At 37.7% G+C, this 27716-nt stretch overlaps 1 protein-coding gene across 3 annotated transcripts in view; it reads left to right on the top strand.

Annotated features, from left to right (window-relative positions):
* ANAPC10 (anaphase promoting complex subunit 10) overlaps positions 1 to 20034 on the top strand; it is a 112776-nt gene extending 92742 nt beyond the window's left edge. For 2 of the 3 annotated variants that reach the window (XM_004456516.5, XM_004456515.5), the window contains exon 5: positions 19643 to 20034. In XM_004456516.5, coding sequence (XP_004456573.1) covers positions 19643 to 19873 — 231 coding nt within the window. In that variant the 3' untranslated portion in view covers positions 19874 to 20034. Of the gene's footprint in view, positions 1 to 14621; positions 14672 to 19642 lie in introns of all 3 variants that reach the window. The other variant, XM_071214487.1, reaches the window with a different exon arrangement.
* Positions 20035 to 27716: the final 7682 nt, after the last annotated feature.

Below are 27716 nucleotides of genomic sequence, written 5' to 3' on the forward strand. Positions count from 1 at the left end.
CTGTAGCCCTTGTGTATTAGTTTTCTGTTACAAATTACTACAACCTTCATAGCTTAACACAACATGTATTTGTGATCCTATTTCTGTGGGTCAGGAGTCTCTGGGTATAGCTTAGCTGTGTCTTCTGTTCAGGACCTCACAAGGCTGCAGTCAAGATGTCTTGGGCTGCAGTGGCATCACAGGGACAGATCCACTTTCAAGGCCACTGAGGTTGTTGACAGAATTCAGTTCCTTACAGCTGTAGGACTAAGGTCACAATCACCAGTTGATATTAAGGTTTTTTTTTCCCCAGGGACAACTAGCGCCTGACAAACAAGCAACCTTTATAGAGATCTATATTTCAGTTCCACAGGATTCCTTTTCCAAGCTTCTCAGCTTTAATAATTTTAGTCCCTTCCCTTTGTTCCCCCAGCCTGGAGATATTACCTCTTACACTGTTCCCTCCATGGTATCTTTGTGTTCTTTGGCTTCTTAATTTATTTATTTAATAACTTGATTCCTACATGGTATATTCTCTCTTAAAATAACTTGTATGGTTTCTGCCTCTTGCCAACACTCTAATGGAATAAGCTTATCAATTTTATGAAGTTATGTCACCTTTCTAAGGATAGGCTCCATCAATAACTCCCCCCTGTAACAGTAAACTATAGCCTTGGCCCAAATCCAGCCTGAGGCCTGGTTTTGTAAATAAACATATTGTAATATAGCCCCATCTCTTTGTTTACATATTGTTTATGGCTGCTTTTGCTATGCCAAGACAGAGTTGAACTGCAATGATAGAGACCACGAGGCCCACAAAGCCGAAAGTATCTACTGCCTGGTCCATTACAGAAAAATGTTTGCCTATCCCTGTGCTATATCAACAGCTAGGGGAATCTTTGGCATAAAGTTGACGCAGAAAATATCTATTAAAGGAATGAATACGTGGGGAAAGAGCCAAAAAGGGAGATGGCAGAAAGAAAGAACAGGAAGGAATATGGAGAAAAAATATATTTTAATTGTGATAAAAATTCGATGATTAAAGTTCAAATCAGGAATGGGGGAAAAAAAAAAAGTTAAATGGGCAAAATTTTACCTTTCATGACTTTCCTCTTTAAAATTAAAAAATGTATATTATATGTAATTAAATAGTTTTGGTTGAAATACACCAACTTTTTAAATCAAACGTTTACGTTGTTTTTAGCCACAAAAATAAAAATTGTATATATTATATGTGCTTGTTTTTTTTTAGTCTAGGAAAAAACTTAAACTATGGTAATAGAGTAATAGCTTTTTAGAGATGATTTTGGGCATTTTAGTCACAGTAGCTCTAAAATAGACACATGAATAAGCGTTTTCAACTTCTAGGCAATATAATTGGTTGTGAAACCATTTGCTAGATTTTTTATTTTTATTTCTTTAATTTTATTTTTTAATCAATTTTATCGATACATATTAATAAAGCATAGAGCCCATCCAAAGTGTACAATCAATAATATTTGATATAATCACATGGTTGTACATTCATCACTTCCATCATTACTAGAACATTTTCATTATTCCAAAAATAATAAAAACAAAAACAAAAAAGCTCTACCCATTAATAATGATATCTCAATCTCTCTATGCTTCCCCTGCCATACATAGCTGCTATTTGATTTCCATCTTTCTAATTTATTTTGTATCTATATTTTGTATAAATGAAGTCAAACAATATGTAGTATCTTTTGTCTAGTTCCTTTACTTATTATATTTCCTTCTCTTTTTTTACCCTTAATGGAAGATTATTAATATATTCTATATACTACCCTCCATATTTTGCTTTGATTGTATTTTTGCCTGAAACATTAACGTACATTTTTTCAGTCTTGTGTATGCAATATTACCCATATTCATAACTTACATGAGGTTTTGTTGTGCTATATATCTACCTATATTCATATTTCACGTGCAGTTTTACTATGCTATACAGTCCCATGTTACATTTTTTAGCGTTCCTTCTGGTACTATACATGACCTTAGGCTTACCATTTCATCCAGTCACACCCATATATTAGCACTGCTGGTTACAGACACTGTGATGTACTTTTACCATTTTTATTCATTTCCAAAGATGTACAAACAGCCTTTTTACCAATTCTGCACAGATTAATCCTCAGCTTTCCATTTTCTACCTTCTATTTTCTGGTGACCTATATTCTGGTTATTAACTCCATGAGGTTACACAATATATTTAGTTCATAATAGCACAATCATAACAGTATTTGTCCTTTTGCATCTGGTTTGCCTCACTCAACATAATGTCTTCCAGGTTCATGCATGTTAGCATATGCTTCACGACTTCATTTTTCCTTACAGCTGCATAATATTCCATCATATGAATATGCCACGATTTGTTTAGCCATTCATTGGTTGATGGATACCTGGATTGTTTCCATCTTTTGGCAATTGTGAATAATGCCACTATGAACATCAGTATGCAGATGTCTGTTCATGTCACTTCTCTCAGTTCTTCTGGGTATATACCCAGTAGTGGTATTATTGCTGGGTCACATGGCAAGTATTTATATTCAACTTCCTTAGGAACTGCCAAATAGTCCTCCACAGTGGCTGAATGTACCATTCTGCATTCCCACCAACTGTGAATAAGTGTTCGTATCTCTCTCCATCTTCTCTAATACTTGTAGTATTCTATTTAATAGTGGTTTTTCTAATAGGTATGAAATCGTAGTTTTGATTTGCATTTCCCTAATCACTAGTGATGTTGAACATTTTTTAATGTGTTTCTTCATGATTTATATTTCATTATTTTTAAACAAATCAATTTTATTGATACATATTAATAAATCATACAGTTCATCCAAAGTGTGCAATTAGTGGTATTTGCTATAATCACATAGTTGTGCATTCATCACTTCAATCATTATTAGAGCGTTTTCATTATTTCAGTAAGAATGAATAAAAACAAGTGAACAAAGAAGAAAATTCTTTCCCTCTCAATCTCTATGCTTCCCCTGCTGTATACATAGCTAATTCCAGCTATTCTTGCACAATTATTTATTTCTTAAGCAGTTTTATTGAGATATATACCACACAGTCTATCCAAAGTTTATAATCAGTAGCTTTTAGTATCATCACAATGTAGTGCATTCATCACCACAAAAAATTTTAGAACACTTTCATTACTCCAAAAAAGAAAAACTCCATACCTCTTAGCAGTCTTTTGCCTGCTCTACATATCCACTAATCTAATTTCATTTTATAGATTGATATTTATTTACATTTTATATAAATGGAGTCATACAACATGTAGTACTTTGTGCCTGGTTTCTTTCACTTAGCATAATGGTTTTTTTAATCTGGTTTTAACATCTTGTACTATTAACATACATTTATTCAATTTCAAAGAAAAATGGTCTTATATATGCAATTTTACCTCTATTCATATTTCACATGCAGTTTTACTGTGCTATACAGACCCATGTTATATTTTTTAGCTTTCCTTTTAGTAATATACATGACCTTAGTTGTTCCCTTTAAGTCACTTTCATACCCACTTAATAGTACTGCTTGTTACAAACATTATGTTTGACTTTCACCTTTTCTGTTCATTTCCAAAAATTAACACACATCCTTTTGACCAATTCTATACAAGTTAACCTTCACCTTTCCATTCTTTATCTTCGTTCAATTTTCTGGTAACCCATATTCAAGGTTTATAACTCCATGATATTACAGAATATATTTAATTCTTAGTAGTGCATTCATACAGTATTTGCCCTTTTGTGTCTTATTTATTTATTTCACTCAACATAATGTCCTCCAGGTTCATCCATGTTGTCATACTTTACAACTTCTATTTTTACAGCTATTTAATATTCCATCATGTGGGTACATCACAATTTTTTTAATCCATTCATTGGTTGAAGGACACCTGGGTTGTTTCCAACTTTTGGCAATCATGAATAACACTGCTATAACCATTGGTATACAGGTGTCTCTGCATGTCACTGCTCCCAGTTCTTCTGAGTAGATACCTAGTAGTGGTATTGCCAGGTCACAGGTGAATCTATATTCAACTTCTTTACAAACTGCCAAACTGTCCTCCACAGTGGCTGTACCATTCTGTACTCCACCAACAGTGAGTAAGGGTTCCTGTCTTTCCATATTCTCCAACACTTGTAGTTCTCTTTTTAATAATGGCCATTCAAGTAGGTGTGAAATGATATCTCACTGTAGCTTTGATTTGCATTTCCCTAATCACTAATGATGTTGAACGTTTTTTCATGTGTTTTTTTGCCATTTGCATTTCTTCTTTGGACAAATGTCTTTTAAAGTCTTTTGACCATTTTTTAATCAAATCATTGTCTTTTCATTTTTGAGTTGTAGCATCGTTTTATATAGCACAGATATTAAACCCTTATTGGATATGTGTTTGCCAAGTAGTTTCTCCCATTACCTTTTCACTCTTTTGACAAAGTCCTGTGAGGTGCAAAAGTGTTTAATTTTGAGGAGATTTCCGTTAATCTATTTTTTCTTTTGGTGCTCGTGTTTTGGGTGTAAGGTCCAAGAAAGCACCCCCTACCACAAGGTCATTAAGATGTTTCCTTACATTTTCTTTTAGTAGTTTTATTGTCCTGGCTTTTATATTTAGGTCTTGATTCATTTTGAGTCGATTCTTGTACAGGGAGGGAGAGAAGAGTCTTCTTTCATTCTTTTTATTTTTATTTTTTAAAAAATTTTAGGGGGCACTGGGGAAAACCCAGGACCTTGTACATGGGAAGGAGACATTCAGACACTGAACTACACCTGCTACCTGTCTTTTTCATTCTTTTAATTATGGATATCCAGTTCTCCTAGCATTGTTTGTTGAAGACACTGTTTTGTCCCAGTAACGTGGCCTTGGTAGGGTTGTCAAAAAACAGTTGGCTGTATCAGTGATGGTCCGTTTCTGGACTCTCTATTCTATTCCACTGAATAGTGTGTCTACCTTTTTGCAATACTATGCTGTTTTGACCACTGTAGCTTTGTAATATGTTTCAAGTTCAGACAGTGAGAGTCCTCCCTCATTGCTCTTCTTTTTTTAGGATGTTTTGGCTATTCCCTTCAAAATAAATTTGGTAATTGCCTCTTTGGTTTTTTTGGCAAGGGAGTAAAGAGTAAAGAAAACTAGAAATGAGAGTAGTACACAACCCAAGACATGGGTTGCGGGCATCCTGCAGGCCTCTTACAGGTTTCCCGGGTATCAAGTTACTTTCTATTATCAGTATCAGTTTAGGTTTCTAATTAATAATGGCTCTCTAGAATTAGCCATTTAAATATTTTAGTTTAGAAAATGCATTTACAAGTATCTTAATAACCTCATTGACTAGTTCCTTTACCTTTAAGTAAGCTTATTAAATTACAGTTAGCAACCAATGAGATGTACTTTCCATTTAAAAGTTTTATCTTAGATTCCTCATTCTGTTCTGTGAAAACTAGTCATTTCACTTTAAGACAGATTTTTATTTCATTAAACATGAACTTACAGTTTTCATCATCTTAAAGATATAATACATTTAATGGTAATTAACCAAATTGTTCCCAATGCTTTAAAATATAATCTACAACATTTTCCTTTACTACGGGACTCTGCTTATTTCTCATTTTGACTCTGATAGACTTTGGATGAGCAGTACTAATTCTGGTATATATTCACTGAGGTCATCAAAATTCAGGAAAACTGGTTTCTTCTTATGACCTGCTGCTTTCAGAATTCTTGACTGAAGGTGGGAGGTCTTCCACTCCTTAGTTCTTAGAGATAATAGGACTTTGGTGGCTTCTGGACTGGAAGAGTGGATATCCAGCTTCAAGGGCCAAGGATTCCTACCATGCAACAATTTCCTTAGAAGTCATGGGGTCCCTCTGGACTCTTGCCCTGAGTAGGTAAATTGGAGTCCACACCTGGATAATCATGATTGAAAGCAGGGTTATTAACACCAGTGGAAGGACAGGAGACAGGAATGTCTCACATTTGCCTTCCCCTGAGCCATAGGGAACAGAAGTTTCCATGGATTCAAATATGGGAGAATAAAGTGGTTACCATTACAAAGGTGAACAAGTATGCCCAAGGGTGAGGCCAGTCCTGATATAACCATAAGGAAGGCAAACTCAGTTTAGAATTACCATCACAATTGCTCAAGTCTAAAGGCAAAGCTAGTAAGCAAGTCACAAAAACTATAATCAAAGCTAAATTTAAGTTAGAGTTACCATCACAATAATAGGTGTAGGCTAAATCTACCCAGCTATGGCAATTTCAACTTTTGCTGTTTTATAATAAAGACATTTATATAATGATCTTAACTCTTAGTTACAGTTTCTAGTAAGTCTTTACTTCAAAACAAATTGGGCATTTTGTTTATTAACTAAGTAACTGTATTAGTCTGAGTTCTCTAGGGAAACAGAATCCACAGGAGCTATCTGTAAATACCATGAGATTTTATCAGAGTCTCTCATTGACTGTGGGGATGCACACGTCCAAGTTCCCCAGGCAGTCTGCAAACCCAGGGGCTCTGATGAACATCCAGTGAAAGTCCTTAATAGTTTCAGGAAGATGTTGGCTGTCCAAAGACAAGCTGGGAAATTCTCTCTGAATGCTGAAATCACTTCCCCTTTTAAGGCATTCAACTGATTGGATAAAATATCACTCATTGCTGAGGGCACTCTCCCAGGTTGATCATAGATGTAATTAGCCATCTATGCAGTAAATTCACTGATGACTAAAGCCCGTAAATGTCCTTGTATTACAGTTAGCCCAGTGCTTGCTTGACCAAACAGCTGGGCACAAAACCTGGCCTAATGTTGACACATTAGCCTGTTACTGGATTTTATCTAGGTTCTTGGCTATGCTGCAGAAATAATTTCAAGAGCACTCCAGGTGAGTTAGGTCAGTAATTTATTCAGGTAGGGAAGGAAGAGAAATGGGAGAAAATAACAGCAGGGGTCCCAGCTAGAGAGGAAGGGGTAAAAAGGAATGAAGAGGACTGATTTACAAGCTACAATTCCCCATTATAGATTATAAATCCCCAGGTTTACTTGTGTGGCCACATGGCAGAGGAAAAATGGTGAGGGCAGCACACAGAGGGCAGGACTGGTCCACAGGCAAGAGAGCAGGGCAAGAGCACATGCTCAGGCTTGTGCCTGGCTTTATAAACTATTAATTATTCCACCCATTTGCTAATGGCAGGGGAGGGGTTCCAACCGTTTGCTGTTTTGATTGATTACCCACTGATCAATCCCCTAGTGAGGACCCAATGATAAAGTCCCTAGGGAGCATCCGGGGCTTTTCCGTGCTCCCAGGAAGAAGTCTTTGTTCTGGATATCAGAATCTTGGGGGTGGGGGTATTCCAGCAGCCATCTTTGGAGTTACTGATGTCCACATGAACTCTCTGCCAGGCTCCAGATCCATCTATTAATTCCCTATCTTACTAGCCCGCTTCATAACATTCATAGTAACTAAAACAATTTTAATAGGAACAGCATAGCTAAATTTCCTGTTTTTCCAGCAGTTGAACTAATTGCATGTGATTTCTTTTATACATCAAATCCAATTGCAAGATACTGTTGACACTTAAAGACTCATTTTTAGGTTACCTTTCACCGTGATCTAATTTGTAACAGGTGAACCCCAAATCTGATTTATGAGTTTCTAGGCACAATGAGACGGACAAAGTTGAACACAGATTAAAGAAGTTAAACACAGATTTAAACACAAAGAACTCAGATATAAAAGTTAAACACAAAGTTAAGCACAGATTAGAACAGAAGAGTGAATTTTACCTACTTGCTTAGCATAGGGAAAGACCTGACAGAAGCCACTTTCCAGTATTCAATCTTAATTGATGCTTATGAAGAGATTCCTTATTCGAGAGGTTTAGAAAATACCCTTGATCTTGATTCTTCATTCACTACCCTTATTAGACACAACTAAGGCTAGCGAGGTCTGGAATGGCAGGCTAGGACCCATGCTAATTAAGAAATTAAGAATCTTATCTGCCAGCTCAAGGGTCACCCAAGACTCCTTCTGATTGATGGTTCACGTGTGATTTCAAGACCCTTCTGTACTCCCCTGGGAACAAGTCCCATCAGTCCGGATGGTGAGGCAGCTTGGGGCCAGGGACCTGTCTCCCCACTTGAAGCAGGTTCCTGCTGAAGCCTGCATTTGGGTAGCCCTGAGATGACAGGATGTCTTTAATGGAGATAGTTAAAAGGTGAGCCTGCTTCTGGGCCCTATGCCTGCCACCTCCTCCCTGCTTCTCCTTGGTGGCTCAGTCTTGATTGTTGAAAACTGTGAAGGCTGCTTCTAAGAGGGAGTTTATAGATGTTTGGGGGCCCAGGGAAAGTTTTTGCATCTTCCTATGGATGTCCAAGGCAGACTGGCTAATAAAGGCTAATAGGAGGATTTGTCCTTTTCTAGAGTCAGAATCTACCATAGACTATTTTTTTTTTTTTTTTTTTAATTTTTTTATTTTTTATTGACTTTGTAATAATATTACATTAAAAATATATATGTGAGGTCCCATTCAACCCCACCCCCCCACCCCCCCTCTCCCCCCCCCCCCAACAACACTCGTTCCCATCATCATGACACATCCATTGGATTTGGTAAGTACATCTTTGGGCACCTCTGCACCTCATATACATTGGTTCACATCATGGCCCATACTCTCCTCTATTCCATCATGTAGGCCCTGTGAGGATTTACAATGTCCGGTGATTACCTCTGAAGCACCATCCAGGGCAGCTCCATGTCCCGAAGACGCCTCCACCTCTCATCTCTTCCTGCCTTTCCCCATACCCTTTGTCCATTATGTCCACTTTTCCCAATCCAATGCCACCTCTTCTATGTGGACACTGGATTGGTTGTGTCCATTGCACCTTTATGTCAAGAGGAGGCTCAGATTCCACCTGGATGCTGGATGCAATCCTCCCATTTTCAGTTGTACCATAGACTATTTTTATTGCCTCTATCAGCTTTCCTTGAAATAGGCTGGGTTTTTGTCCTTCCTCTGAGTAATTTCCCTGAACTTATCAAAAATGGACAGATTTAGTAGTATATTTCTACATCCCTTTAAGGAGGCATGACTACATGCCCTCTGGCCCTCAGATCTGTCTGTCCCCTCCTTCCCTTTTTTATACAGCTTTAACTGGAATTCAGGATTCCCTGCAGAGGCCGCTCCTGGCTGTACTGAGGCCATGTGGTGTGGCAGGAAAAGATTAGCCTCTTCCATTTTAGACCATCAGTAGACAGTTTGTCCCGATTCCTGAGAAGACACCCCAATGGGAAGTCAGCTGGAATGCTCGAGAAGCTGCACCCATTGTTTGAGAAATGGAAAAAAGTCTGTCAGCCTGGAAAAAAGTCTGTCAGCCGATTGAGTGTCCCAGATTCCGGCCTGACTGAACTTTTAGCCTCCAAATTGAAGCTCCCATGCTGCTTAAGTCTTGGTGGACGTTTGGAGCTAGCCTCCAAACTGAAGCTCCCAAATTGCTTAAGTCTTGGGTGATAGTTGGAGTTATTGCTCTGATTCTCAGCATCCCCAAAATCATAGAGTCCATGCCCTGGGCATCCCCGGGGTGGATTAGGACTTAGAATACATCCAGTCCTAGGTTCCAGACTGAAGCTGCCAAGTCGTATTTTCTCCCAAAAAGAGGGGCTGGCTTGAGACATTTCTTTTGGCCTACTCTTTTTTTTTTTTTTCCCAATGAAAAAATAAGCAAAGTTTTAAATAGACATTTCTCCAAAGAGGAAATACAAATAGCCAAAAAGCACATGAAAGAAATGTTTCATATCACTTGCTATTAGGGAAATTCTTTTGGCCTCCTCTTGCAGAGATCTTAGAAAAGGCCGAGAGAGAGAGCTCATTTTATAGCCACTGCAAAGGACCGAGTTTACAGTTAAACCAGACATTAAGAGGAACATTAAAAGCAGACTGATCTCACCTTATAGGCAAACAGCTTTGGGGGTCCTGGAGGTAATAAATTAACAGGAATCTCAGGGTCCCCCAAGGGCTGAGTAAGAAACAGACCTCTGGGCATGGCCCAGGGTAAGAGATTCAGGGGCCTTCCTAATAAAAGAGGGTACGGACAGGTTTTAATTAAAAAGCCGACTCACAGTCTTCAGCGGGGATTGGGGAGTGTTACTTGCCTCCTTGTCTCCTGGCTTGGCTCCCCAAATATGTTAGTGGAAGGTTCTGAGTTCTGGGCTTCTAGGTTCTTGGCTAAGTCGCATAAAAGAATTTGAGGACACAAGGGAGTAAAGAGTTTATTAAGAAACAAGGAAACTAGAAATGAGATAAGTACATAACCTGAGACATGGGTTGTGGGCATGCTACAGGGTAAGATGCCAATTGCCTTTTCTATTTCTGTAAAGTAAGCTGTTGGAATTTTGATTGGTATTGCACTGAATCTATAATCACCTTGGGTAGGTTTCACATCTTCACTATATTTAATCTCCCAAAATATGAACACAGAATGTCTTTCCATTTGTTTAGTTCTTTTATTTAACAGTGTTTTGTAATTTTCTGCATATAGGTCCTGTACATCTTTGGTTAAATTGATTGTTAGGTATTTGAGGCTTTTTGTTGCTGTTGTAAATGGAATTTTTTTCCCCTGATTTCCTCCTCAAATTGTTCAGTATTAGTGTGCAGAAACATTACTGGTTTTTCCATGTTGACCTTATATCTTGCCACTTTGGTGAACTCGTTTATTAGCTGAGGTAACTTTGTCATAGACATTTTGGAACTTTCTAAATATATAATCATGTCATCTGCAGATAGTTTTACTTCCTATTTTTCTGTTTGGATGACTTTTATATATTTTTTCTTGTCTAATTGTTCTAGCTAGAACTTCTAGTACAATGTTGAATAACAATGGTGACAATGGGCATCCTTGTCTTGTTCCTGATCTTAAAGGGGAAGCTTTCAACCTTTCCCCACTGAGTATCATGTTGGCTGTGGGTTTTTTATATATATCCTTTATCATATTGAGGAACATGCTTTCTCTTCCTATCTTTCGAGGTTTTTTTTTCCTATCTGGTTGCCTCATTGTCTTTTGGTGTGTCGCTTTGCCACATGGGGCCTGTGCCTCACTGCGCAGGCCCTTTTTTCTCTTTTTACCAGGAGGTGCTGGGCATCAAACCTGAGTCTTCCATATGGTAAATGGGAGTTCAAGAAAAGATGCTGGTTTTGTTGAATGTCCTTTCTGCCTTGATAGGGATGACCCTGTGTTGTTGTTTTTTCCTTCAATTTGTGTTACCTTAATTGATTTTCTTGTGTTGAACCACCCTTGCATACCAGGAATAAATCTCACTTGGTTGTGGTGTATTATTCTTTTAATATGCTGTTGAATTCTGTTTGCAAGTATTTTGTTGAGAATTTTTTCATCTGTGTTCATTAAAGAGATTGGTCTGTAATTTTCTTGTATCTTTATCTGGCTTTGGTATTGGGGTGATGCTGGCTTCATAAAATGTGTTGAGTAATTTGCCCTTCTCTTCAATTTTTTGGAAGAATTTAAACAGGATTGGTGTTAATTCTTCTTGAAATGCTTGGTAGAATTCATCTGTAAAGCCATCTGGTTCTGGACTTTTCTTTGTTGGGAGATTTTTGATGACTGATTCAATCTCTTTAAATGTGATTTTTTTGCTGAGTTCTTGTATTGTAGAATTAGTATAGGTTGTTTGTGCATTTCTAGGAATATGTCCATTTTCATCTGTGTTGTCTATTTTGTTGGCATACAATTTCTCATCATTTCCTCTTATGAGCCTTTTTATTTTTCTGTGATCAAAACTTCCTCCCTTTTATTTATGTTTTTATTTGTATCTTCTCTTTTTTTTTCCTTTGTTAGTCCAGCTAGGGGTTTGTCAATTTTATTGCTCTTCTCAAGGAACCAGCTTTTGGTTTTGTTGATTTACTCTATTGGTATTTTTGTTCTCAGTTTCATTTATTTCTGCTCTAGTCTTTATTATTTCTTTCCTCCTTTTTGTTTTGGGATTGGTTTGCTATTCTAGTTCCTCAGTTAGGTCTTTGATTTTAGCTCTTTCTTCTTTTTTAATATAGATATCTAGGACTATAAATTTCCCTCCCAGCATTGCCTTTAGTGTATCCATGCATTTTGATATATTGTATTCTCATTTTCATTCCACCTGAGACATTTACTAATTTCCCTTACAATTTCTCTTTTGACCCTCTGATTGTTTAGGAATGTGTTTTCTAGCCTCCACACATTTGCAAATTTTCCCCTTTCCTGGCTATTCGAACTTCATTCCCTTATGATCTGAGAAAGTGCTTTGTATAGTTTCAATCTTTTTGTATTTACTGAGACTTACTTTTTGACTCTACATATGATCTATCCTGGAAAAAGATCCATGAACATTTGAGAAGAATGTAGAACCCACTGATTTGGGATACAACATTCAATGAATGTCTGTTATGTCTAGCTTGTTTATCGTATTGTTCAGGGTCTGTTTCCTTGTTGGTCTTCTGTCTAGTTCTTTCTAATAATGTGAGTGGTGTGTTGAAGTCTCCAACTATTATTATAGAAATATTCATTTCTCCCTTCAGTTTTACCAGAGTTTGTCTCCTGTATTTTGGGGCACCCTGGTTAGGTGCGTAGACATTTATGACTGTTACTTTATCCTTGTGGATTGTCCCTTTTATTAATATAGAATGGCCTTCTACATCTCTTAAAACTTTTTTGCATTTAAAGTCTGTTTTATCTGATATTAGTATGGCTATCTCTACTCTTTTTTGGTTACTGTTTGCATGGGGTATCTTTTTCCAACCTTTCATTTTCAGCCAATTTGTATCCCTGGGTCTAAGATGAGTCTCCTGTAGGCAGCATCTGGATGGCTCATATTTTTTTTATCCATTGTGTCAGCCTATGTATTTTTATTGGAGAGTTTATTCCACTTCCAAGTGCCTTGGTCAGGGAGGCTGTAATGAGTAGAAAAAGCTGCTCTTATTTACTTTTAATTTCCTCATATGCACTTCTTTGGCCCACCAGCAGATAACGCTGTTCAGCAGCCCTCTCAGTTCAAACCTGGTTGGAATGAGTTCCAGTCAACACCAACTACAACAGTGTGACAAGGATCTTTCCTCAAGGCTGTTCAGAACCCTGCTTTCTCAGAGGCTGTTCTCCAACCTTTGCCTGCAGTCCCTTTTCCCATGTAGGAAATAATTCCACTCGCATCAGCATCCTCAACAACCAGTTCCAGTCAGTAGGGAGGGTGTTTGTGAGAGTTGAATCTCTTTTGTTCCCCTGCTGGCTCCCAGGGCAACAATGGTATGTTCTCACTGGAAGGGCTCGTGGGACACAGCAGATGAAATTCATTGACAAAAAAACTGAATCAGCCTTAGGCTCCATCTCTCTCCCCTTTCCTGGGGAGCTTGTCCCTTTCGGATCCATCTGTGTGTAGCCACCAGCCAGAGTCCAGAGAATTCAGAGTAGTTGTCTGCCCTGAGGGTGGTTGGATGGACACCAGCAGCTGCACCTGCATCTGCAGCTTTTACTCACAGTTTTCTCTTTGAGATTCTTTTTCTTTGCTTTTTTCTCTTCTGGGTGATGTCCAGCCTTCCTCTGGTGCCCTAGCCCTAAAACATTTTTAGGGCTTTTATACCTGTCCCCTAGCTATTTTCCTGGGAGAGTCCTGTGTCTTTCTAATCTTCCATCTTCACCAGATTCCTTAAACTGTGGTCCATCCATGAGATTCTTTGTAATACTTTTACCTAGATTAAAGATTAATTCAAGCAGAAGTGCTCTCTCTCTCCTTTCATTCCCATGTATATCTATTATATTAGTTTTCTATTGCTGCAATAACAAATTATCACATAGTTAGGGGCTTAAAACAACACAAATTAATTTTCTTATAGTTCTGGAGGTCAGAAGTCAGCAGTGGTCCTTTTGGACTAAAATCAAGGTGTTAGTAAGCTCTCCATGTTCCTTTCTGAAGACTGTAGGGGAGAATCCATTCCATGCCACTTTCTTTGGCTTGTGACCACATCATTTTGACCTCTGCTTCCGTCATCACGTCTTTTTCTTTCTTTCTCTCCTGCCTCCCTCTCATAGGGACCCCTATTGTCATTCTCGGCACACATCCCCCTCCCCCAATTAATACAGGATATTCGCCCCATTTCAAGATCTTTATTAATCCCATCTGCACCCCCCCCCCCTTTTTTTTTTTACCATGTAAGATAATATAGCGACAGGGCGACAGGTTTTCCAAAGTATTAATAGTACATGGATATCTTTGGTGGCCACCATTATCCTGCCTCAAAACATATTCTTTTATTTAGAATCATTGAATTCCTGAGCAGGAAAGGATGCTGGATGATATTTTGTATAATCCCTTTATTTTGTACATGAGGAAATTGAAACCAGAGACATTGTTTTTCTGACTCTAAGCTTTTTCTTAAGGTTAGTAGCAAGGTCTTATTCATTTTTGTATGTTTTAGTATACCTAGAACAATACTTTGACCATTATAAGTACTCAGTAAGTATTTGTTAGTTCATATATAATACTTACTTGTTGCCTAGAAAAAGAAAAGATTATTAGTAGAAACCAGTTGCATTTGGTCTTTGACTTACTCATTTTAACTTACTCATTTTAGTGCTGATGGAAGTCTTAGAAGAAGCCACTGATTAAAAATACCATGAAAAGGTAGAGATCTGTTCATTTTCACATTTTTTAGTTTAAAAGGAGGAAAGCTTTCAGTCCTAAAAATAACTACCTGTTTGTTTGGGTGTTGTTGGGTTTTTTTTTGGTCTTTTTGTTTTTTGTTTTCTTTCTCTTGGCCTCTCTCTACTTCCTTGCCTACCCACCCTCCTTCCCCATTTAAAAAAATGAATGAATGATTAAAAGAAAACAAAGAAAAAGAAGGAAAGGGGAGAGGGGAGAAGAGAAAAGGGAAGGAAAATGACATAGAATGAGAAGGGAAGAGAAAAGAAGTTAACAGTGGAGTTTTATTCTTAAATGAGAAATTGCCTATCCCATGTGGAGATAGAAAGGTCCAGTGTTTCTATGAGCATCTTTGTTACTTTACTGTTTTGTATAATCAGGTTTTTCCATCTGGCTGTGCATTAGACCATTTGTTGCTTGGAGTTATTCTCTTTTTAAAGTAAGAACACATTTTTGTTTTGTGTGAAATTTTGCTCATTTGTGATGATGATCATGATGATGGGCCTCAGCTTTATCATCTCTAAGGTACTTTTTTTTTTAACTCAATTTTACTGATACATACTAATAAAGCATAAATCTTCCCAAAGTGTTCAATCAGTGATCTTTGGTATAATCACATAGTTGTACATTCATCATTTCCATCACTGGAGTATTTTCATTATTCCAATAAAAAACAAAGAACAAACAAAAATTCATCACCTCTCAATCTCTGTATGCTTCCCCTTCTGCTATTTTATTTCCATATCTTTAGTTTATTTGTATTTATTTTTTGTAAAAACTGTCTTATATATGTGTTAGTCAGCCAAATGGGGTACTGATGCAAAATACCAGAAGTCTGTTGGCTTTTATAAAGGGCGTTTATTTGAGGTAGGAGCTTACCAATACCAGGCCATAAAACATAAATTATTTCCCTCACCAAGGTCTATTTCCACGTATTGGAGCAAGATGGCTACCAGTGTCTGCCAGGGTTCAGGCTTCCTGGGTTCCTCTGTTCCCAGGCTTGCTTCTCTGCGGGCTCAGGGTTCTTCCTCTCTTCCCAGGGCTTGCTTCTTTCCGGGTTCAGTGTTCCACTCTTCCCATGGCTTGCTTCTATTTCCTCTGTGTGCTTATTTTCCACGGCTCCAGCTTAAGACTTCAGCAGCAAACTCCAATGTCAAAACTCCAACATTAAAAAAAAAAAAAACCTCCAGGAAGCGGATTTGGCTCAACTGATAGAGCGTCCGCCTTCGACATGGGAGGTCCAAGGTTCAAACCCAGGGCCTCCTAACTCATGTGGTGAGCTGGCCCACATGCAGTGCTGATGTACACAAGGAGTACTGTGCCACGCAGGGGTGTCCCTGTGTAGGGGAGCCCCACACCCAAGGAGTGTGCCCCATAAGGTGAGCTGCCCCACGCAAAAAAAGTGCAGCCTGCCCAGGAGTGGTGCTGCACACACGGAGAGCTGATGCAGCAAGATGACGCAACGAAAAGAGACACAGATTCCTGGTGTCACTGACAAGAATCCAGGTGGACGCAGAAGAACACATACAGTGAATGGACACAGGGATTTGGGGGGAAAGGGAGAGAAGTAAATAAAAAATAAAACTTAAAAAAAAAAACAACCTCCAACTCTGTCCTTTGCCATGTCCTTTATCTGTGAGTCCTCACCCACCAAGGGGCGGGGACTCAATGTAAACCTCAAGTAAACCTCTAAATCCAATATAATCTAATATGCTCAGAGGAAAAGACCAATTTACAAACATAATATAGTATTTCTTTTTGTAATTCATCAATAATATCAAGCTGCCACAATATGCAATATTAACCATTTCCATATTTCACATGAGATTTTACTGTTATACAGTCCTGTTATATTGTTAAGCTTTTCTTCCAGTCATATACGTGTCATTAGACTCTCCCTTTCAGTCACAATCATGTCATATAATAGCTCTGCTAGTTACAAACACTGCCATGTGCTTTCACTATTTCTATTCATTTACAAAGATTTACAGACAGCTTTTTTACCAATTCTGCACAGATTAACCCTTAGCTTTTCATTCTCTACCCTCATTCTATTTTCTGGTGACCTCTATTCTAATTATTATCTCCATGAATTTTCACAATATATTTAGTTCATAATAGCACAGTCATACAGTATTTGTACTTTCGTGTCTAGCTTGCTTCTCAACATAATGTCCCTATTTGCCAGTGATGTTGAACATTTTTTCATGTGTTTTTTCATCATTTGTATTTCTTCTTAGGACAAATGTCTATTCAAGTCTTTAACTTGGTTTTTTGTTTGTTTTTTTGATTCCCCCCCGCCCCTTGAGGCTTTTTGCTTGCTGTCTGCTTTCTGTGTCCATTCGCTGTGTGTTCTTATGTGTCTGTATTTTTTATTTTTATTTCCCTCCCTCGCAGCTTACTTGCTGTCTGCTCTCTTTGTCTACTCACTGCACGTTCTTCTGTGTTTTTGCTTGTCTCCCTTTTTGTTGCTTTACCTTGCTGTGTCGGCTCTCTGTGGCACTTGCAGCCTGGCAGCACTCCATGGCACTTGCAGGCCGGTGGCTCTCTGCAGCATGCAGGCGAGCCTGCCTTCACAAGGAGGCCCTGGGATGCAAACCCAGGGATGCAAACCCAGGGCCTCCCATATGATAGACAGGAACCCAACTGTTTGAGCCACAGCCGCTTCCCTGCTTGTTTTTTAATCGGGTAATTTGTCTTTTTATTGTTGGGTTGTAGTATCTCTTTATATATCATGAATATTAAACCCTTATCAGATATGTGATTTCCAAATAATTTCTCCCATTGAGTTGGCTACCTTTTCACCTTTTTGACAAAGTCCTGTGAGGTGCAGAAGTGTTTAATTTTGAGGAGGTCCCATGTATCTATTTATTCTTTTGTTGCTTGTGCTTTGGGTGTAAGGTCCCATAGACAGCTTTTGGCCCTTTCTCCATTGTTTTTATGAGAAAGTTGAGCCTGTTTGCCTACTCCAACACCATCTTCCCAGGCTTATTTATTATTTAATGTTAAAAAATGTTTTCTAGAGAATGTTAGAATCTGTGTACTTTCTGGTTATGCTAGATATTTTGACAGGAGCATAACTTTTTAGAAACTTATATAATAGTATTCTTTAGTAAATGATATGTTTCTGGCCTGAAAGAATTAATGTTTCTTCCAAGGGTTCTGATTTATTTCCAGGGACTAATTACATTCTAGAGAAAAATGACTAGTTAATACATTACTTTTATCTCAAAGAATCTCTTAAAGAAGATACATAATCTCATTTAAAATTAAGAATGTTCCATCTTCAAAAATAGTAAAACTCTATAAAGTACCTTACTGTTTGTGACAGTCTGAAGTTCTTTTATGAATCCTACAAAGAAAAAGATTGTGTTTTTGAACTAATCTATTCCTGTGCGTGTGAGACCCTTTTTATTGGACCACGTCAGTAAGTCATGACTCAGGTTCAGTCTCCGTCCTCTTACTGCGTCTTGTCTAAATGGAGACAGAGAGACACAGAAAAAGGGAACTCTGCCATTTTTGACCCTTCCATTTGAAAGAGGACTCAAGGATAGCTAGCAGCCAGAGGTAAAGCACAAAGCTCCCAAGCAGCTGGGCCCACAGAACATTTCAAGGCTGAAGAGATGAGACATATATCTGAGCACCTACATCTGAACCTGGGAAGAATATAGAGTAGCTGACACAGAGAGAGGAAACTCAGAAAGGGACAAGCCCTATGTCTGGTTGCCCACACCTGAGCTCTGGGAGATGGTAGATTCTGGATGGGTAGGCAGAGTCCTTGGCAGAGATTGGTAGCCATCTTGTTTCACCACGTCACAGCATCCTAGGATCACCAGTAGCTGACTTTGGTGAGACATTAACACTGCTGATGCCTTGATTTGGATATTTCATGGCCTTGGAACTGTGAGTTTTTACCCCAAATAAAATCCCCATTATAAAGCCAACCCATATCTGGTTCTTTGCATCAGCAGCCCTGGCAAACTAAGACACTATTTAAAGTGCTTTGGTTATTTAGAGTCAATTTATATAACTTTAGGTTTAAAAACTTAACTGACAAATGTAAGATAATGGGCTATAGTTAGTAATATCTTGACAATGTTCTTTCATAGTTTGTAACAAATGTTATACAACAATGCACGGTATTGGTGGTGGGGAGATATATGGGAGTCCTGTATGGTGATATGCATGTTTGTTTTGTAAATTCACTAATTTTATTATGTACTTATTGTTTATATAAATATTTATGTATGAATGATAAACTTCAATAAAAAAGTTAAAAATATCTGATAATTTATTATATTTGAGGTTTTATGTTTTATATATATATATACATTATTGTATTTAATCTTTCCAGTATTCCTATGAGGTAGGTGATATTATTCTCATTTCTGTAGATGATATAATTCCAACTCAAATAGTTCAGAAGATGTAGAGCTGACATTTAAACTCCCTCTGTTGAAACTAAAGCCGGTAGTCTTTACTTAATAGCATTTTGTATTTCTGAATATAGAAAACCAGAAATATGTGTTCCTTTTCTCAGCAGCAGTAGCAGATTTCACTATTCTTTTCCATGTAGGGTGCTTCTTTTTGTGTAAGAAAACAACCTATATAAATGTGCTATTTATCAAATGCTATATCATTTTTAATCTATGAAAAAATGTTTCACTTACTTTTAAAGGCTGCAGAGTCGTGCTGTGTAATGTCGTATGAATTTTACAAGCCTCTGTAAACCCCAAGACAGCACACATCAATTTTTATTTTATCTACTAGGATGCAAAGGGTTTAGCAATTGTAAAAGTAGACCATGGTAAAAGTAATTGGTAATGGTTATTATCATACTGTCATTCTTTCGGTGAGCAAAGCATTACTTATCAGTCAACTTGTGGTGTACTAATTATTATAAATTATATTCCTTGGGTGGAAATGTAATCTGACTTTTTTTTTTCTTGGCAGCAACTTGAATTGGTGGAACCAAGTGGCTGGATTCATGTACCCTTAACTGATAATCATAAGAAGCCAACTCGCACATTCATGATACAAATTGCTGTCCTAGCCAATCACCAAAATGGAAGAGACACCCACATGAGACAAATTAAAATATACACGCCAGTGGAAGAGAGCTCCATTGGTAAATTTCCGAGATGTACAACTATTGACTTCATGATGTATCGTTCAATAAGGTGACTTTAAAACAGAACAAAAGTAATTAAATATAACTTTGTTTCATCTTGTCATTAAATACTGTGGTATCTCTGTTGGAAAAAAGCATCAGTTGTTTTGCAATTTTGTATACATTTAAAAGTATTTTATTGTAACATGAATAAATAAATGCATTTTGGGTCATGCTTTCTTCAGTTTTTTTAACATAGGTTGAGTTCACATATTTTTCATGATTAAAAATGGATTTGAAAAGCCCATTATTACATTTCTTTTATATTAAGAGAAAACGAGTTGAATTGAAAATTTTAAGATGTACACAATTTTTTACTTACCAGATGATGATTTCATATAATGATCATATATTAGAGGAATGATTCACTGCATATTTGGTAACAAAGTCATGTTTTATCACCTTTAATAGATGAAAGTTACTGTTTTCTATCCAGAGGAAGTTAATTCTTTTAATACTAGACCACACTAGGTGTATGATGATAACCATATGATTTGGGAAAGAAATAATTATCTCATAGTTACTTCCATGAAATGCTTGTAAGTATAGGTTATCCATATTCTAATGATACTATTTCAGAGATTACCAACATAAATTGTGTTTATTCTAATTCTGGTGATGCTTATTGAAGAATTAGCTTCAAATTTGTGTCTGACACCATAGCATTCCTTGGAATATAATGCTTCTTGGGAAATTTTCAAAATATGTAAAATTGTTCTGTATATATGAAAAATTTTTAAGGAGTTTAAACATGTTTTATTTCCATGGTTTAAAATGAGTAGATTTGATTCAGTATACGTTTTTTTCCCCCTATCTGTTACTTTTTTGAGAGATAGTTATTTAGCTATAGAATTTTCCCACATTGGCTCTTGTTTGGGAAAGATTTCTCAGAAGTAGTTCTTGCATTGCTGAATAGACTAAAGTCTTAAATAGTAAAATAATAGTGTTTTGCTTTATTCTTGTAGAGTACTAATTTACTTAGATACTATAAAAAATATTTCACCATTTTGCTCATCTAATGCTCTGATCTTCTTCTTATGAATTCCAGAAAGAGTTTTACTGTTATCATTTTAGTTTTATTGTTTTCAAAGTAATACGTGTGATAGGTGATCTACAGGGTCATTTTTCTACCAGAGAATTTATACCCAAAACTTACTTAGGATTACCAAATTAAGCAGGGTATAGATGTAGGATTCTGGGGAAGAAGGAAGAGAGGATTATTTGCCGAAGTATTTGAAGTTGGGGGTTCCTCTGGCTTTGCCCAAGCTGCTTGAGGGCGAGGTGTTAGATGGACGCACAGCGGGCGCAAAGAATGCTGCGGAGACGGCAAGTGATGGTGGCATGCAGTCTGCTTTATTGAGGAAGTGCTGGACAATATATATTGTGGGGTGAGGGGACGGGGCAGGCAGGAGGCAGCATGTGGGGCGTTGGTTGGTCGGGGCTGGTGGGAGTTAGGCGATGTGAAAGTTGGCTGGCGGGGATTGGCTAGTGGTCGCTGGATGACGTGGCCCCGGCGAGGGGGAAGAGGGGGAGGCAGTAGGTCGGGCTTAGCGGTTAGGCGGGAACGGTCGAGAGGGCGTGGCTCGCCGGTACCTGGGCGAAGAGCGGGCGGCCCGTTCGCCAGACAGGGAGGGCGGGACTCGCCCATGCCCCTGCGGAGAGCAGGAAGCCCATCCGTTCTTTCTACCAGTTCCCTTGGCCCACCGCAGCTCGCCTGGATAGCCTTCCCTCAAGGATTGAAGGAAAACACACAGAATTAAAAGAAGTAAAAAGTCAAGGAAATAAGAATAGAAATATATACTAGGCATTATATTAGGTGCTTTGCTTTAGGCTGATAAGGAAAACAATCATAAACAACGGGGTTTTAGAGAGACATAGAAATTTAATACAAAGTATAGGAGGTAATATTAGATAGTACATATTAACTGATTTTTTAAAACTTTGCTTAAAAGAGGATGACTGACTGTCATTTACATCATCCATTCTGTTATCTAAGCCTCTTATTTTGCTAAGACACTCCTAAAATCAAGAGGTATTAAGGGGAAGCAGACTTGGCCCAATGGATAGGGCATCCTCCTACCACATGGGAGGTCCATGGTTCAAACCCCAGGCCTCCTTTACCCGTGTGGAGCTGGCCCATGCACAGCGCTGATGCACGCAAGGAGTGCCCTGCCATGTAGGGGTGTCCCCCACGTAAGGGAGCTCCACGCACAAGGCACAAGGAGCATGCCCCGGAAGGAGAGCCGCCAAGCGCGTAAGAAAGTGCAGCCTGTTCAAGAATGGCGCCACACACGTGGAGAGCTGACCCAACAAGATGACAAAACAAAAAGAAACACAGATTCCCAGTGCCACTGGTAAGGACAGAAGTGGTCACAGAAGAACACACAGCGAATGGACACAGAGAGCAGACAATGGGGGCAGGGGAGAGAGAAAAAAAGAGATATTAAGAAGAGTATTTGAGAAAATTTGTATGTTTTCTATTTCTACTCCCTTTCCTTATTTTACATATACCAGCTGGTTAAAAAGGTTGTTTCCCACCCACCATAACATTTGCAGAATTTAGAAATTCCTACTGCTTTAAGTGTAGTCTTATAGAGTTGCCATGATAGTGAGGTGGTAGTATGTAGTAGATGATAAAATACAGACCTGAAAAAGAGATTCTAAAGTTAATATACATGTAATTTTATAAGACAAGCAGTTATCTTCCCAAGTCTGGCAGATTTGATGAGAAAAGAAGAAAAAAAATGTCATCTCCCCTACAGACTTATCAGATCATACAATATGAGCTGAAGGCAAAATAGCAACAACAATAAGAGAAGCTACATTTTATTGAATACTTACTTTTTGCCAGGTGCTGTGCTAAGTGATTACATTAATGAGTCACTTTATCTGAGAAGTACTGCTATTTTTTTTTAAATTTGTAATGAGGTTGTTGATGTTTAGAGGGCCTGTGTATGGCAGACATTGTTAGTTGTCTACCCAATATCTATGCCCCTGCTTTCCTGCACAGAGAATGCTTTTATGTTTTTTTGTTGTAGTATTTTTCCAGAGAGACAATGTACTAGCCCTACTAACAGTAATTTGCCTAAGTCAGTAATGACAATCCTATTCTCTACTTTCCCAGACATACTTGCCTTCAAGGTGGAAGTAGCCATGTGACCCAGTTCTGACCAATAAAATATAAGTACGCTGCAGATTTCTGGGGAACTTTTCCATTCCCCATAAAGGACAGAGGTGTCTAGTGCCAATCTTTTCACTTCTTTTTCCCTCAGATGCCAATGTGATATCTAGGGCTGCAGCAACTATCTTTTGTAAGTGAATGACCTAAAAATGTTCATACAGCCCTATGTCATTAAGCCAGTGGACCAATGAAGCAAACATAGACCTCCAGACTTTTTAATACATTAAAAAAAATAAAAACTTATTTAAGGCAACTGTAGTAGAGGTTTATGTTAGTCATAGTTAAGTGTAATCCTGATAAGATAGAAGAGGTGAAAGTATGTCAGTGCAAGAAAAGCAATGGATATTTACTGTATGCCTATTGTTAGTTGAGAATTTTAATAATGCAAATATAGAAGATAAATAGATTCCTTGCCTTCAGCAGTTAACTATAAACACTAAAACATAAGTTAATATAGTACTTACGGATTACATAAAAGCTAACAGGATTTAGAATAAAAGAATGAAAAATAATACTTGACTGAAATCAGGCAGGGAAAGACATTTCAGGGCATGACTTTTGAGCTAGTTTCAGTTCAGGAAAGTGATATCAGTTGGTAGAATAATGGTTTATGGGCCTTTAGATGGTACATATAAAAGACTAAAAAGTAAGAATGAGGGGGGTTGTATGTGTAAAAAGGCAAATGACTTTGCTTGACTAGAGCAAGGTCTGAGATTAATGAAAGAAAGGTAATAAAGGAGGAAGGAAAGATACATATATAACCTTAGAAGGAAGCCAGATCTTTGGATTTATTTATATAGGTAAATGTATATAGGTAATACAGAATCAGTGTAGATACTTCTAGAAAGCCATATGATGGAATATTGTTTGGATAATTTTATCTTCACATAAATAAAGGCCCTTGGTTCCGTGGGGTGTTTCTAATTGGCCTAGAATAAAGCAAAAGAGGTGAAACCAAATGTGATAGGTTTTGAGAAGAAAGACACTGCAGGACTTAGGGTTACTGAGTAAGATAAGATAAAGAAGAGGAATAAAAATTACATTGAGTTACTAGTCTGACAAATTGAGAATTTCAAGAAATGGTGAGTTTGGTTCTAAACAGGCTGGGTATTACAGATGACTTAGGTTAAAAAATGAAAGACAACCTCTGAAGAATAGGTTACTTGCAACTCCTCTTAGTTTCTGAATGCCACCCTAAAAAAAGACACTGATTATTTTTGTAATAAATAGTAAATCCCTTTGTCTTTGGTAAACTCCCTTAAGACAATGTTATAACAATAACCGGATGGCTTATTACCCTTCTTCCACTCAGGCAACCCTCTATTTCATTTTTTGCCACATCCATTGAACATGTGATTCTTATAAATTCTAACAGTTGAAAACAAACAGCTGGCTGAACTTTCTGCTTAAGAGTTTTGGATACTTTGCTCCTTGGAGATCAGCATTTGATGATACTGTAGTAATAACAGGAAATGATCTGTTAAAATCTAGATCTTCAGCTATAGAGGAATGCCAGTATAAAAAGGAGAACTAGTCTCAGAATTTTTTTTAAAGATTTATTTATTTATTTCTCTCCCCTCCCCCCTGCCTCACCCCAGTTGTCTGTTCTCTGTCTCTATTTTGCTGTGTGTTCTTTGTCTGCTTCTGTTGTTGTCAGCGGCACAGAAATCTGTGTTTCTTTTTGTTGTGTCATCTTGTTGTGTCAGCTCTCCATGTGTGCGGTGCCATTCCTGGGCAGGCTGCACTTTCTTTGGCGCTGGGCGGCTCTCCTTATGGGGCGCACTCCTTGTGCATGGGGCTCCCGTACGCGGGGGCACCCCTGCGTGACAGGGCACTCCTTGCGTGCATCAGCAATGCACATGGGCCAGTTCCACACTGGTCAAAGAGGCCCGGAGTTTGAACTGTGGACCTCCCATGTGGTAGGCGGACGCCCTAACCACTGGGCCAAGTCTGTTTCCCAGAATAAAGTCTCAAAAAACCATTTGGGGAGTTACTTATGGGACCACAGGGAGAGAACCTTAATTTCAGACTTCAGAAAAGTGGAAGAGTATCTTATGGTAAACATTGAACTGCATCAGTAGAAAGTTGATGACTACACTAGCTTGCAGAAGTAGGCACTAAGCCCCATGCTAAAAGGGAATTTCCAGCACTCTCTTACTGTCTATAATTTTAGTTCAGAGCCACTCTGCTAGAATCATTCCTTACTGCCAATTCTACGTCTGAATCCCTTAGCTGTTTTTGTCTTTTCTTTGCCCTTGGAATTTAATGATAAGCACGATTTTCCTTACTCCAAACTAGTCTTCTCTCAATTTTGTTCTCTAGGCTACTTAGTAAGTTTCCTGTATTTCTATCAACTGAGTAAAAGTCCCTATTTTAGACCCTCTTTAATTACATAAAATAGCATGATTATGATAATATTGTGCCAAGGAAGAAAGATAAGTGTGGTTTGACATATGACGTTTTAGCAAGGCTGGAAAGTGTGCAATACATTTTTATGAAGATTTCCTTAAAAAGGGGAAACATTTTTTAAAAAGGGCATTAAAGGGTACCTGATCTCTGTAAAATAGACAAGATGCTACTCTACAACTCTGTGTTCAAGTGTATTATATATAGTTTCCAGAAAGGACACTGCATCTTTTTTTTCAAACTGTCAACATGTATTTGTGAGTGCTTTAAATCCTGTGGAGATAACAAATAAGTAGAAAACATGTTTCTTATTCAGAAAGAAATTACAGTGTAGTTGATTAGGGGCACAGAAACATTCACATATGTTAGTGCAAGGTAGTATTGAGTAAAACATGTAATATGTATTATATTATTTTAATAAAGACAACTACCACCAATGCCCAGTGTAGTCAGCAATTTATTTCTTATGGAAAAGATAGAAATGAATCTATATAGGGGTCTCTGAAGGGACCTCATTCCTAAGTTTCTGTATCAACTGAGAAATAAAACAATAAAGATTAAGGCCAAAATATCACCTTCCTTCCTGATAGAGGGCAGGTTAACAGATGTGTTTTTAAGTCTTAACCAACTAGGGCTTTGGATAATGAATCCCTGAGACTCACATTATAGCTGGTTACACTTAATGGGGGCCAGGAAGCTCTCTAGAAGGAGGATGGAGCTGAGCCCATATATTTTCAATGTTCACAAATCAGACAAGTCACTCTACCTCTTCAGGGATGGGGTAATGGGATAGAAGGTCAGGATAAAGGAAACGAGCTTCCGTTCAGTTGGAATCATCAGTACTGAGGAAGAAGTGTTCCTAAATTTACATTCGGTTCCAGGACAATGTGCAGATTTAAGTAGAAGGAAATGAAGTGGAAGGGTATTTGTGATATGGACAATTGAACAGATCTGTGAAGAAGTGGTTATATTCAGGTTGCAGTGCAGCAGGGTGCTACCATGAGTAATAAGGGATGGAAGGATAGGGCATGGTGCAGTGAAAGTTTAATTTTATCCTGTTAAATAAAGGGAAGCTGTAGTTGTATACCCATATCCTTATAGGTTTCACACACATACACTGCAAAGCTTTGGAGACAAAAAGGAATATGGATAGCCTATTATCCACCACCATTATAAGTTGTGAAGTAGACTATGGGATAAAAAGCATACTTTTCTGAGGCAAAAATTTTATGTAAATTTTTGGTTAACGTTTGTCATATATACCACCTATAATTGGACCTTTGAAAGTACTATCTGAAATCTGCCTGGGGTGAAAAGACAGTGGAAATCTCTGTCAGTGTGTGTGTGTGTTTAATTCAAACTTTATTTCAAATTTTAAAAAAATAGCAGAAAAAGGCTGCTTAACAAGTTATGAAAGCATTATCTTAAAAAGTTCTGTCCAGGCAATTAATATCTAATTCTAACTACTAATGCAGTTGTTCCTCTAGCGTTCAGAAAGATACACCAATGAAAACTAATTAGTTAAATAACAGAGTCAAAGTCTCCTTATTAATGAAAAGAAAATGAAGGAAAAAAAATGCTTATGCACATTCATATCTCAGAAAACCAAATCCCATATTCTTATTTTTTCTTACCTTTTGCATTAATATAGTACCAACTTTGCTTTTGTTACAAAAGCATTACAACATTGTTGTGAACTGAAATCTATTAATTACATTAATTTTCCAAAAGGTTCCCTAGCAGAAGATGTTTGTGAAATCACAGAAAATGCCCACCCAGTTTTTATCCATTGTTCACGTTGCCTCACTTCCATTCCCAGGGACTTAAATTATAAATGGAATTTTTAGAAAAATTCACTTGCAAGCAAGTTATCAGAAAGTACACACAGCTCCAAATAAGGATCTCAAGTGGCCATTACAAAGAAAATTTGAGTTCCTGGAAAATGGCATGCTTCATGTTGAAACAAAACCATTATTAGTAGGAAAACAACTTGATTCCTTTGGGACCAATTTGTTCTTGTCTTACGTTTAATTGTGTTTGGAGTTAAAATAAGGAAGGCTTCTCTTAAAACGGAAGACGTTTTTGAAACTTAATATTACTTGTATTATAATCCTTTGTAACAATGCATCCACTGAAGCATGAAATAAACTAGTGATAAGGAAGGACCAAGAATAGAGCATAAGCACAGTTTCTGGTTTTAAATAATTCTAACCGTTTTGCATAATCTGCGTGGCTGGCGAATATAGTGACAGGAAATAATGTTTTAATGT

Source organism: Dasypus novemcinctus, chromosome 1 (genome assembly GCF_030445035.2).
Source record: "Dasypus novemcinctus isolate mDasNov1 chromosome 1, mDasNov1.1.hap2, whole genome shotgun sequence".
Taxonomy (NCBI): domain Eukaryota; kingdom Metazoa; phylum Chordata; class Mammalia; order Cingulata; family Dasypodidae; genus Dasypus; species Dasypus novemcinctus.